Genomic DNA, 14,177 nt, shown 5'->3' with positions numbered 1-14,177 from the left:
TTTCATATTTCCGCCTGATAATTTGGACGTTCTTCACAGGCTACAGCAAGTACAACTTCTGGACGTCCGGCAACCGACTGGGCACGGGAATGTTCCTCTGGATGAGCACCGGTTTGCCATTCAACGCCACCTTCGACTACTTTGAAAAGTCCTCGGACGCCACCACCGGGCTGGACCCACTGGATCACAACAGCAACACCTCGCCCCAGCGCACCGCCCGCGACAGGTAAGTAACCAATTTCACTCCTCGGCGCGGCGCGTGACGGATGCCGAATGTTCTAACGCGGATTATTTTCCACCTTGCAGCAGCAGCGGTATCGAGCGGGGCTGCGTGCACCTCAAAGCTCCCTCCCTACGGTGGGAACCCGAGGACTGCCTGGCGGTGAAAGATTTCATCTGCGAACAGACCAGATGCTACTACTACAACTACGGTAGCATTCCCGTCTCGTCGGCGCAGGGGTAAATATAGTTCCAATTAAAAACAAGCTCATACACAAACCAAGCAAACTCGAATCAATTAAAAGCAAACAGCAATTAGATCCATCCATCATCAGAGAAAGGAAGTGAAAGAGAGAGACAGAGAGCAAAATAAAAAAAAGTAATAGAAAAATGCGCCATTCGCCATGAATTGGTGTTGGACTCGCAATTCTTCCAACATTGAAAGATAAATATTTTGCATCAAAACCAAACAGATGGAAAAAAATAGAATTGTACGATTTCATTCAAATCCCCGCGCGGTAGACAAGATCAATTTTCGAACTCTCGAAACGATGAAGCCCCCCATAGGTGAGCTAACGCCATTTCCACCATCTATCTGTTGTAAGCTAATCGATGTTATTATTTGTGGTATATTTTAGAACTCTACACCTTTTCATATCCTTTCCTATCAAAAAGTAATTGGGATTTAACTTAACCTTAACTTGGGGTCAAAAGTGCAAAAGAAGCAAGACTGACAATTCTCAATTAATATTTTATTGTTTGATAAATCAAGGAACTTGAACTCAATAACGTGTTATAATGTTTAAGAAAACCAAAATAGAGTCCTACTTGTTTTATAATCATAAAAATTGTTTAAAAAATGCTTATTAGTGGTCACTTGTTCGACAAGAATTACATTAAAGTTAATTTGTATTCCATTCCAAGTCTTAATTTATACGTATTTCAATTTTCGTAATTGAAATGACTACATTGCAACGCTTCTTCTGCTGGGACCATGTGTTTCTATTTTCTGTTCATTCTTCTCATAACACGAGCTATCAATCTATTCAAAACATACATTTCGCCTTTCGCTAACTGACTATATGTGTCGCTGTTGAATGCATCACCGACTAACGCCCCCACCGTTTCATCCACCCACAACTGTTATGATGCGCATCTACTCCGAAGTCCAAGAGCGACTTCACCATACTGATGTGTTATAATCCCACAGCTCCATCCGTGCGAACGGTATCTGGGCTGCTCCCTTTTCATCATCAGGACGTTGCGTTGAATCGAGCAAGTGCATTCCATGCGGGACCACAAAACAACCCACACTCAGATTCATCAAATCCGTTCTTCCGCGGAAGAGGCCCACATACAGTGCGTCACTTCGCTGATGGTGCGTCAATTGGGTGTGCGTGCATTAATTATTATTCAACCCAAAATTGAAATCATTTTGCTCAACTTTGAGCTGACCTGAATTTGATTTTTTTTTCACCTTGCTATACTGCCGTTCTACGAATAATTGTCCCATGTTACCTTTGATGAAAAAATCAAAACTCGAATCAGATTGTCCCACCAATTTTAGAATTGATTGGATCTTGAAATTTAACAAATATTTTTGGGATGTTATCAGCGTAGGCAACACTTTTCCAGGACATAAAACAGATCACTACTTATTTAAACGGTTTTCAGTCTCACTTATCATCAAACAACAACTTCATTGTTTCAGTGGGACAAATTGACTCGAGTTTGAGATTTTTCATTAAAGGTAACATGGGACAATTATGCGTAGAACGGCAGTATACCGAGTACCAATGTTTAATGTTGTTCATGTGCAATGTTCAATCTGTTTGATTGTTCCTAACGTAAGATATTTGAACCCTTTTTTACCTTTTTTGTGTAGCGACCCAAGCAACCCATCAAAAGTCCCATTCTCTTTATAGGGTCATAGATTGATAGAAGCATAGCTACTTATCTTTATTTGGAAGGTCATTTGGTCGAATGCCACTTAAGGCCGACGAAGTCATTAGGCCAAAACCCATCTGACCGAATGCTGAACGGGTCATACGGTCGACCGACTTCTTACTTCTCAATCATCATTGCTCACTTCTCATTTCACAGTGAGGAATAAGAAGAAAAACAAATTATGGATAAGAAAAGAGGCGTCTTCCTTCTCACTCGCTCTTTTCCATTTTCTCATTGAAAAGTGATAAACGAGAAGTCACATAGCTCACTTCTCACTCATTATTTCTCACTTCTTGTTGTGAGAAATGGTGAGTGATAAAGGAGGCGTGAGAAATAAGGAGTGAGAAGAATTTCTTACTCCTCATTTCTTACTCTCACTGGGAAAAGTGCGAAATGAGAAGTGAGACGTCACAAATCTGAACCGCAGCTGTAAATGCGTGGGACTAACACCTGAAATTAAAAAAAATATTTTCATTATTACTCATATCATGTCAACTCTTTGATATTTTGTTTCATAACAAATCAAGAAGAAAGAAATCAAATCACCCCAAACCAAGTTCATATCGATAAAACATATTCATATGATACGATAACATCTTTGATTTCCTCCAGAACAAGCAAAGCATAATTGTAAAAATTGATTTTGCTTAATTTTTGACGTCCTTTGCACCAGTTGTCGCACTAGTGGTCTCAATTTGGCCAATCCCATAAGAAAACAATGGGATTTGCCAAATAAGGAACCAAAATTAAGAATAGTGCCACAACTGGTGCATGCGTTCCTATTATGGATTAATCAATTTTGAGGATAATAACAAATTTTATTGTGGTTTTCACAGCTGTTCTAAGGAGCAGGAAGTAAAACCTTTCGCTTGATATATGAAGCCCACCCAAATGCCTTTCACTTATTTTTAAAAAAATATTTGTTCTTATGTATGGCGACAATTGGTACACCCATCCTACGAGTTTGTCAACCATATTGAGGCTTGTCAAAAAGTCATAACTGTATTGCTCATACTGATTTAGAACAAGTTGTGTTGCTTGGGCTGTTAGGCCAAATGACCTATTCGGTTATATGACCCTTTTGGCCTAATGGTCTGTTTGGCCAAATGGTATATTCGGCTAAACAGCTTTCGGCCTAGTGGCCTTCGGTCAATTCGGCTATCGCTCTTTCTTTTACTTAAAATTTAAGGGAAATCAAGTTTTATACGGTGATGCTAAACAAAATTCTGCGGAGCAAGCACTGGCGAAAACTAAATTCGTTTTATTGTCACCACGTGCCCTGGGTCTCCCGATTTCCAATCCAGCGCTTGCTTGCAGATTTTGCCTCCGCTCTTCTGCAAAAAGTCTTGCCGACTTCCATTTACACTCTCGATTTTCGTTGATATCGGTTTTTAATGGTATCGTCAATGGAGCTCAATCTTCGAAACACAGTTGCGAAGCCGAATTATGAACTGTAGACTTTGGCTGATGAGTATTTGTAGCTCCTGCATAATCTCTACTTATACATACCATGTCTCACAGGCGTATAACAACACAAATTTCTCGTTAGAGTCAAATATTTGAAAATTGGTGCGTTGACTAATCTGATTGAATCTAAATCACGGTATACAGTTAACCAGGTAGGCTCGACAGAAAAATGACACTCAAGAGTGTCGCATATTTTATCGCTACATGTTGGAGTACAAATGGAGGCATGCTGAAACCGTAAAGCATCGTCTCGATTCAGCTTTTGCGAAGATACTAATGACTTCACATGTTTACATTCAAACTGATCCTGAGACGGTGTACAAAGTGCAGTGAAGGTGGGTTGAGTACCAAAACAAACCTTTGAAAGTATTGGTACAATAAAAACCGTCATATATTGTAGTAGTATTGGTGTCTTTTTAATAAAAAACAAAGAATATTAGTAGGGTGGTACAAAAAACGACCCAGCTCCACCACGCTCACTCGATTCCCCCTCATGTTCCGATTATCCTCCAAAAACCGATTTGAACAAAAACTGGTTGACCACAAGCCGGTTCAAGTTTGTATGAAAACTAGTATGGGAAACTAAAAATTTCATTACATTGACTACAGCGCCTCCCCTCCAAACGCTGGCGAAAAGAGAACCTACATAGCTGAAAGCAACATTCCAGAGACTTCACTGAACGAAAACCGCACCGCAGTTAAGATTCACTGATTACGTAACCCATAAATGTCATTTATACCCCGCCCACCCCCATGTCACACTTTTTGTATGAAGTATCTGCCCCTGGTTTTCGTTTCACTGATGCCTTGGGTGGTACCAAAAACGACCCAGCTCCACCACGCTCACTCGATTCCGTCCCATGCTCCGAGTGGAGAAGCTTAATTATCATGATAAAGATTGGCAACCACGATTAAAATCGACTCCCAACTATTGGAACGATCATTCAAAATGCATTGTCTATGGAGTTAAAGCTCCTGAATATTTCATCCATTCATATGGTCTCCCCCCTCGCCAGCGCCCAATGACGGAGCGCCACAATCAGAATAATGTAAAATTCAACCTCGCCATATCAACTGTCATACAAACCTGCCCAAACCATCGGATGACACCCAAATTATGAATCATAATCGACTGAGCGTGGCAGAGCAAAATAAATTTTTGAACCACCCTAGTTATTAGTTTGCTGCTGCCGGTGCTGGTGTTTACATTCGCTCCGCGATCAGTTTTTAATCATTTTTTTCGGGCAAAAATAGCAGTTTATATTAAGTTTTCGGTTCAAACAAGTGACTGATTTCAAAAAGTGATGTTTAATTTGCATTCTATCAACATTTCGGGCTGCTCATGTGCGGAGAAGTGAGTAAAAACTTGATTTTTTCAATGCCCTTTGAGAAGAAGTGAAGTGCAGTGATAAACCCACCAAATCGCGAACGGCTATTAAATTGGCACGAAACTGCTGATTTATGATATAATTCGAGCCGAAATACATTGGACTCTTTGGAGAAACATGTTCATTATCACGGGAAGTGAATAAATATGCTGTGAACAGGTTAGTAATTTGAATATTAAGCTTTTGTTCGATGCTGTTCGATGAATTCGAATGTTGGTGGGAGAGGAGTGCGGGAGGTGTGGGGTTGACCCGTGGAAGGTCTGGTGCCATTTTGACTGCCATCTTGGTACTCCTCCAACTATGTCCTTAAGATCGTGACGAACGGAAAAAATACAGTGGGAAAGTAACCGGCCCAGAAACTGTCCTTCCATATGCTGACAAAGTTTCATTGTCTCATCGTGAATGATGAGACTTACGTTGAGTTCGACATTCGACAGCTCCCAAAGCTACTGTTCTGCACCGCCCACCCAGCACAAGTTTGATGATCCGGAGGAAGAAGGAAGCAAAAAGTTTCAAAGTGTGCCAAAAATACATGATTTGGCAAGCGATCTGCTCACGTGGCAAACGGAGTGCTTTGCTCGTGACAACCGGAACTGTAAACGGAAAGACTGACCTCAATGATTGGCTACAGAAGCACCTGTTCATTCTGTTGAAGCAACCCGCGAGCCCTACAATCTTCTGTGCAGATCTAGCTTCGTGTCACTATTCAAATGTTGTCCTGGAGTGGCACGAAGCCAACAGGGTCATTTTCGTACCCAAGAACATGACTAACGCATACGAGCATACGATTATGGTATTGAATATTAGTTCAATCAAAGTTAATTGATGGATCAGAAAACAGCACTCCTTCTATAGAGTCGATCTTGCACCGATGTCAGGCACCGAAGCCGTCGCATGTCAGGTGACTATCCGAGGAAAAGACCTCAGTATCGCCTCGATATATCTTCCGCCGGGAACTGCGATATCTCGCAGGCATCTTCCACACATCTGCTCGGTAATGCCCGAGCCACGGTTGCTCTTGGGAGATTTCAACTCTCATGGAACAGGCTGGGGGGAACTGTACGACGACAACCGTTCATCTCTGATATACGACCTCTGCGACGACTTCAACATGACAATTCTTAATACTGGAGAAGTTACACGAGTGGCACCTTCGACGAAAGATAGCCGATTAGATCTTTCAATATGTTCGAGCTCACTATCCCTTGACTGCACGTGGAGGGTTGTCCAGGATCCCCATGGTAGTGATCATTTGCCAATCGAAATATCAATCTCCAATGGAACATACCAGCCTCCTCCGGTCGACATCGCGTATGACCTCACGAAGCACATTGACTGGGGCAAATATGCTGAGGCAATTGTTGTCGGTGAACAGTCGGTAGACGTACTTCCACCGCGGGAAGAGTACCAGTTTTTGTCCGAATTGATTCTTAACAGCGCTCTCCAGGCACAACGCTGGCCGGTGCCAGGAGTTTCGGTCCGTAGGAAGCCATCCAGTCCGTGGTGGGATGGCGAGTGTACACAGCTCTATCGCGAGAAATCCATAGCGTTTAAGGATTTTCGAAAACACGGTTCGGTCGTACTACATAAGCGTTATATTGCGCTTGAGGACCAGTTCAAGAAGCTGGTCAAGGCGAAGAAAAGCGGTTACTGGAGACTCTTCGTCCAGGGTATGTCGCGTGAGACCACAATGAAGACACTTTGGTCCGTCGGTAGAAGAATGCGTAACGCGTCGTCGGTTAACGAGGATCGTGAAAGTTCACCACGGTGGATATTCGATTTCGCTTAGAAAGTCTGCCCAGATTCCGTTCCTGTGTAGCGAATGCTTCGGGTCACTTCAGCTGACAGCAGTAGTGACATGGATCGGCCCTTTTCGATGGTTGAATTCTCACTCGCTCTTCTTTCATGTAACAATTCTGCTCCAGGGATGGATAGAATCAGGTTTAATTTGCTAAAAAAAACGAACAGTGGGTAATGTCTGTGACATAACCGCTAAGTGGACGTAGGACTTGACTTGACCATGCTTTTAAGATACATTCTTCTTATTGGCATTACATCCCCACAGTGGGACAGAGCCGCCTCGCAGCTTAGTGTTCATTCAGCACTTCCACAGTTATTAACTGCAAGGTTTCTAAGCCAAGTTACCATTTTTGCATTCGTATATCATGAGGCTAACACGATGATACATTTATGCCCAGGGAAGTCGAGACAATTTCCAAGCCGAAAATTGCCTAGACCGGAACCGGGAATCGAACCCAGCCACCCTCAGCATGGTCTTGCTTTGTAGCCGCGCGTCTTACCGCACGGCTAAGGAGGGCCCCAAGATACATTATATGTCCAAATTTCTCACATCAACTATTTTGGATAAAATCGGCGTTGCATACCATTCCTTGGCAAAATCTTCTCATCAAACCGACACAGTCATCAAATCTACCTCGAACAAGAATCATCAAAAACAATTCAGGAAGTATCTGTCCGGTCACGGAATATTAGCATCGACAGTGGCAACCTTCCCACTGAAGGACTGCCTGAAATAAGCCACAAGTTGGCCCAGCATAGGATGTAGGACCTCCTAAGTGGTGGGTGGTGGGCCAATCAGCCAGTGTCTTATATCCCGCTTCTTTGTCAGTCAAAGCGTCATCATCATCAACGCGTTCGAGAAGGGCTTCTTCTTTTTTACGCTTGTTGCTCGCTGCTGGCGTCTATTTCCTAACGGGACTTTTCGCTTGATACAGGCCAATAAGCCGGGCAAGCGAGCTTAGAATTGCAGTTCAGGTGAAAAGTACGTGTTCTTTTCTAAGACAACATTGTTAGTAGTAGATGGAAGGAAACACCTGGACATGGGATTTCTGGTGATAAGATTTAGAATTGGTAACATGGGACGATCATTCAGTCACGTTCGCGTTGTGTGCGGTCAATATCAAACAATGTTTATCTAGATATTTCTTGATCAATACCAAAAAATCGATTGATAGTATATTAATGTTTGAGCTGTTATCGGTGTTTTTTTTAATACAAATATCCAAATATTATGTGAGAGATTTGGACATCTTATGTTTTTTTAGGCATGGTCAAGCGAAGTCCTTCGTCCACTTCGCGGTTAAATCAGAAAAATTATCCACTGTTAGTTTTGACGCTATTTATGAAAATCACGCATAAAATTTTATCACTGGAATATTGGATTTGGCACCCAAGTACAATTTCTATCCCGAAGGGTATTGAAAGCTTTGATGTTGATCTCTATTATTGGCTCTTTGAAGAACCGTTTGTTTTTTGGACATACATGCTGCATCATGTGGCTTTTCTTCAGCCTGTCTCGGTTCATCACCGATGCCGGCCGGTCTCGGCTCGACTCTGCTGCTGCTGCCGGTATCTGCCGGGTCTGTAGGGTGGACTGCTGCTGTACTGGCTAGATTTCGGCTGATGATGGTGGCTTCGATGGTGTCGAGTTGAAAAAACGGTCGGTGCAGACTTCATTTCCTGCTAAAAGGTGTGAGTGCTGTTCAATCGATGATGCGGTTGCTTTGCTTGTCCCGGTCAGAATGAAAGGAAAAAATCGCGTTGCGCTATTTTATGGCTTCTCGGCAGACCCAGCGGCTGCTCATTCGCTGGTGTCTGCACCAATGAGAACGTGGTAATGGAATGATGCAAGAATTATGCGGTACCCATATTTATAGGTTCCCTTGATCTCAATGTTTTTCATTGAAAACAGTTTCATGCATATTGAAACAAGTTTTTCGGGTCTTATCAAGCATGGACATGAAAGGCATACTTGAAATCTGTCGATTGAGGGGCTTACCGCAGAAATTCGTCCATTGAGACGAAAGCTATCAACGTTTAAAATCTTTCAACACAGCGTAACGCGGTCGATTTTAATATTTTGGAATGACACCCGGTATAGTAAAGAGAGACGTAAGTCCTACGTCAAAAAACCTCCCAGACGTCGCGAAGAGGCGTTTATTGAACCTATTCAATCAATTCTTGGAAACGAATATTGTTCCAGATGATTGGAGGAGGTGCGAGTCATAGCCATTCAAAAGCCTGGCAAACCCGCGTCCGATTGTAATACGTATCGTCCTATCGCGATGCTATCATGTCTTCGGAAGCTGTTGAGAAGATTCTTCTTCATCGGTTCGACGAATGGGTTGAGTCTAATGGTTTGTTGTCAGATACACAATTCGGTTTCCGGAGAGGCAAAGGAACGAACGACTGTCTTGCGTTGCTTACTGCAGTAATTCAACTCAACTCACCTTCTCTCATAAAGAGCAAATGGGTTCTGTGTTTTTGGACATTAAGGGGGCTTTTGATTCAGTTTGCGTCGATGTTTTATCCGACAAACTCCACGAGTGTGGACTTTCACCAATTTTGAACAACTATCTGTACAATTTGTTGACAGAGAAGCGTATGAGTGTTTCTCATGGTGACTCGGCAACTTGACGAATTAGCTACATGGGTCTCCCTTAGCGCTCATGTTAAGGCCCCATTCTTTACAATTTTTACATCAGAGACATTGATGAATATCTCATGCCGAATTGCTCGTTAAGGCAGCTTGCGGATGACTGCGTTGTATCCGTTTGGGGGCCAACAGCGGTTGATCTGCAAGGACCATTACAAGATACTTTGGACAATTTGTCTACTTGGGCTTTAAAGCTGGGTATCGAATTCTCTCCGGAGAAAATTGAGATGGCTGTCTTTTCAAAAAAACATAAGCCGGCAAAGTTCTCGCTTCAACTCATGGGTAAGACAATCACTCACAGTATGTCTTCTAAGTACCTCGGGGTCTGGTTCGATTCCAAATGCACCTTCGGAAAGCACATTGTGTATCTGACACAAAAATGCCAAAAGAGAATTAACTTCATGCGTACAATAACCGGTACATAGTGGGGAGCCCACCCGGAAGATTTACTTAGGTTGTATCGAACAACCATACTTTCGGTCTTGGAGTATGGTAGTTTTTGTTTTCAGTCCGCGGCGAAGACGCACATGCTAAAAATTGAACGGATTCAATACCGCTGTCTCCGCATCGCGTTAGGTTGTATGAACTCGACTCATACGATGAGTCTAGAAGTACTTGCGGGAGTACTTCCTCTTACCGATCGTTTCGCGGAATTATCACTCCGCTTTCTCATTCGTTGTGAGGTACTTAACCCATTGATCATTGAGAATTTCGAGAAGCTGCTTGAACGTAATCCTCAAACTCGTTTTATGAGTGTGTACTACCGGTACATAACGTTGGAGGTAGCCCCTCTTCGGTTAACACCAATCGTGATAACTTCTCCTATTCCCACAGTTCCGCTGTAGTTTTTGATACAACCATGAAACAAGAGATTCATGAAATATCCGGTTCCCATCGTTCGATGGTGTTACCTAGATTATTTGCAAACAAGTACGGGCATGTCAGCGCAAACAGAAGGTTTTTCACAGACGGATCAAAATTTGAAGATTCCACTGGTTTCGGTGTGTACAATAATTTACATAGCGCCTCCTACAAATTGCAGAAGCCATGTTCAGTATACATTGCTGAACTAGCAGCTATATACTATGCACTGGAGTATATTGCAACACTTCCTGCTGAGCACTTCTTCATCTTCACCGACAGTCTAAGTTCTCTGGAGGCTGTTCGGTCGATGAAGCCGGTTAAGCACTCAGCGTATCTCTTAAGAGGGATACGAAAAGCATTGAGTGCTTTATCGAAACGCTCCTATACCATCACCATGGCATGGGTCCCTTCTCATTGCTCGATTCCGGGCAATGAGAAAGCGGACTCCCTGGCTAAGGTGGGCGCTATGGAAGGCGATATTTACGAGCGGCAAATCGCCTTTGATGATTTTTTGCAATAGCTCATCAGGAGACCTTGATCAGTTGGCAGCGGAAATGGAAAAGTGGAGACATGGGTAGATGGCTGCATTCTATTCTCCCTCAGGTATCGAAGACACCATGGTTCAAAGGGTTGAACGTGGGACGTGATTTCTTTCGAACCATGTGTAGACTAATGTCTAATCACTACTCGCTTAATGCACATACGTTTCGGATTGGGCTTTCTGAAAGCAATCTCTGTGTCTGCGGCAACTATCAGGAAATCGAAAAAGGCATGTGGGTGTGCATCGAGCATCGTGAAACCAGGTCTGAGTTGACTGAAACTGTCCAGGTCCGAGGAAAACAAATAAAACCCGTTAGGGAAGTGTTGGCGGGCCTTGATTTGGAGTACATGAATTATGAAACTTTTCTATCTGTTTTTGAATGAGCTCGATGTTAGAATTTGATTCTTTGTGTGTCCCCTGTCTGTAGCATTTTCCCTTATAAGTGTCCTCTTCTTTTTATTTTCTCCCTTTTTCGTTTATATTTCTTTTCCATTACAGATCAATGCCAAAATCCACCATCAAACCAAGTCAACAACATCGCAATCAATAATTTTAAAACCCTAAACTCCTACTCCTCCTCCTATTCCTACTGTGTATTTGTGATCCCTAACCTTGAGCCAGTCGCGTGTACGTCGGCTACCCAAACTAACTCTAGTTGTAAGAATCACAAGAATTGTAAAATAAATTGTACAAAAAAACATATTTCCGGCTCCGTAACGCCAAATGGCAAATGAGCCTTCTAAATTGATATAATTGATAATTTCTCGGGTTGTTGTACCACCCGACATGGACATTAATTTACAATGTTCTGAAAACACAGATGTGAATATGCACATTATGAAGAAGGTTTTGATTTCAAAAAAATGTATTGGAGGTACCACTTTCTTTCGATTGGACTCGAACTGACGACCCTCAGTACGCTAGATTGGTGCTTTTAACCAACTAAGCTACGAAGGAAAAAGAATACCAAATAGAGGGACTCTTGGAGTTCATTGACCTGCTCTAGGAAGACACAGATCGTACCAATATGGTTCACCCATGATCTACCGAGGCGGAATTTCGCTTGCAGCCGCATAATGCCGAGTCAGTTGTTACAAACAGTCAGAACTCCTTTTTTGGGACCTTTAATAAGACGACATGCACAAGTCGCAGTGTCCCAAATACTGCAGAATAGTAGACGCAACATTAACGCAGACAGAATGGGGTCAGCTTTACGCAACACTACTGATATATGTGATCGACGCTGGGAATGCGTCGCATTCTTGGCGGCTCATGCCTAGGTGTTGATGGTTGCTTTGGTCGGGCGCCGAAACCTGAAAAAGTTACTCGAAGTGCTCGAGTCAACCGTTGCAACGCGTTGTTGGGTCGGTGAGTAACTGACTTGTCGTGTGACATCCTTGGGTTCATTCTTGCTCCACTCAGGCATCGTGAGTTATCGTAGAAGAGGCAATTATCCTTAGTTGATGCGGTTTTCTTACCTGCGTCGGTCAGCGAGCCTGTGCAGCTTATCATAGAAATACGCAAGCGGAAGTGTGCTAGAAACTAAAGAGGCTGCACTCATAATAAAAAGACGCAGTGTCCACATTGGAACGGCACGCTTGCTTTCAAATCAGTTGTTCCAATCGAGCACAAGGTTCTTAAAGGTAGGAATATTGCGCCACTTGTATAATGCAGGCACTTTACTGGAAATTATAGATAAATAGTTCACCGCATGGTCAAATGACGGCGAATTGCCATGATTGCTTTGATTAATGTTTTGTTGGCTCTCCGCTGTGATTCATAATAAGCGTACTTCGATGTTTTAAAATGTATTGAATATTACTTTTATTAATTTACACGAACTACCATTTCACTGTCACACATTCTTCCTTTTCTCAAGATTTGTCTTATTATGGACAGCAACATTCTCAATCACTAACGCGGGCCAACATTGTCATTAAAATAACAGATGACATCAAAATATTTCAAAGCATGCATCGATTTTTTCCTATTAATCACATTAACAAATTCTTTATTAATGTGATTTTTAAAGTGATTTTAAGTTCTTCAATTCCTGCATAAAGAAAGGTTACATTAACACAACATGCGCAAAACAACCATAAATGGGCAACTCTGACCTATGTTTATCAGATCTTGAGAAATACATAAGTGATCAACGAATTTAAAAATTATGTTTTAGTGCATGCTGCAACAAAACAAGGACGAAAAATTAGTGGCTTTAAGAGCGAGGGGTGGTTAAGAAATTGGGAAGTAGTTTTTCCAAATTGAGAATGTAGGTATTTCAATCATGAGTACCAAAAAACTGTGAAAAAGCTGTCAATGTATCGGGTATGACATATAGACAGCAAATTTTTAGGACCACTGGGACAGTTTAGTTAATTTAAGTCCTGAAAGCAATGGAACGGAACGGTGACGGTAATGGCAAGATATGACTGTTGGCCCATATATTTTCTGTTAAAACCAGCCGTCGCCGTACCGTTTTACTGCGTTCGAGCCCTCATCCCTCATGGATATATAAACTACATAAACTAAAGCTAATCAAATTTCACTCAATCTAATAGCCTTATCAGATTATCGTTGTAATATATAAATATGAGAAAGAAAATTTAATGTATTAAAGTTGGCATCAAGTTACTCTTTATCATTATATTTATTATCATAAATGGCGTAATCTGAATGGGCTATAAACAACGCGCAAACGGTGCACGATCAACCATGCACATAATTATCATGAAGTTAGAATGCTGCATGAGTACTTTAAATACATTTAATGGATATGATAATCGGTGATGGAGTTGAAGAGATAAATGTTTATACAGATTTTTTCATAATCCTTAACACCGATTTAATTAGGCTGACCATACGTACCGTATTTAACCGTTTTTAAGACCTGTTTGTGATGTCCCGTCGTAATCTGAAAAATCCTCAATTTTTCCCGTTTTTTCATTGATTCTACATTGATCATACATAAAAAGCTTTTTTTCGGCCTTATAAGAGAGATTAAAAGTCCTCTGCTGGCTCATCTCTCAACAAAGAACGTGGACGAAACCCATAAAAAGTGTTAGATGTTATGTTATTAGTGTTGCTTTTAAAAGAATGCTATCTATGCCGTTTTGTATTTTCCATTGATCGACTTTTCTTATAGTTTTACAGTTAATGACAACAGGTGCTTCTCCGTAAGATTTTCAACACAATCAACGATTTTTTCTGCTTATTCCGGAGGCATTGAAATTTGGCTAATTTCATCAGTGGATTGAACGCAATAAGTAACTTGTTAGACAATTATTTCCTTAAA

At 41.8% G+C, this 14,177-nt stretch overlaps 1 protein-coding gene across 4 annotated transcripts in view; it reads left to right on the top strand.

Annotated features, from left to right (window-relative positions):
- Positions 1–14,177, top strand: part of LOC134227016 (histone H3.v1-like) — a 110,562-nt gene that overhangs the window by 80,975 nt on the left and 15,410 nt on the right. For 3 of the 4 annotated variants that reach the window (XM_062708199.1, XM_062708200.1, XM_062708201.1), the window contains exons 4-5: positions 40–226; positions 307–459. In XM_062708199.1, the coding sequence (XP_062564183.1) occupies positions 40–226; positions 307–459 (340 nt within the window). Of the gene's footprint in view, positions 1–39; positions 227–306; positions 692–14,177 lie in introns of those variants that run through there. The other variant, XM_062708202.1, reaches the window with a different exon arrangement.

The sequence above is a fragment of the Armigeres subalbatus genome, chromosome 3 (assembly GCF_024139115.2).
Source record: "Armigeres subalbatus isolate Guangzhou_Male chromosome 3, GZ_Asu_2, whole genome shotgun sequence".
Classification (NCBI taxonomy): Eukaryota; Metazoa; Arthropoda; class Insecta; order Diptera; family Culicidae; genus Armigeres; species Armigeres subalbatus.
The sequence above is the reverse complement of the archived record's forward strand: the minus strand, read 5'-3'. Positions and strand labels throughout refer to the sequence as shown.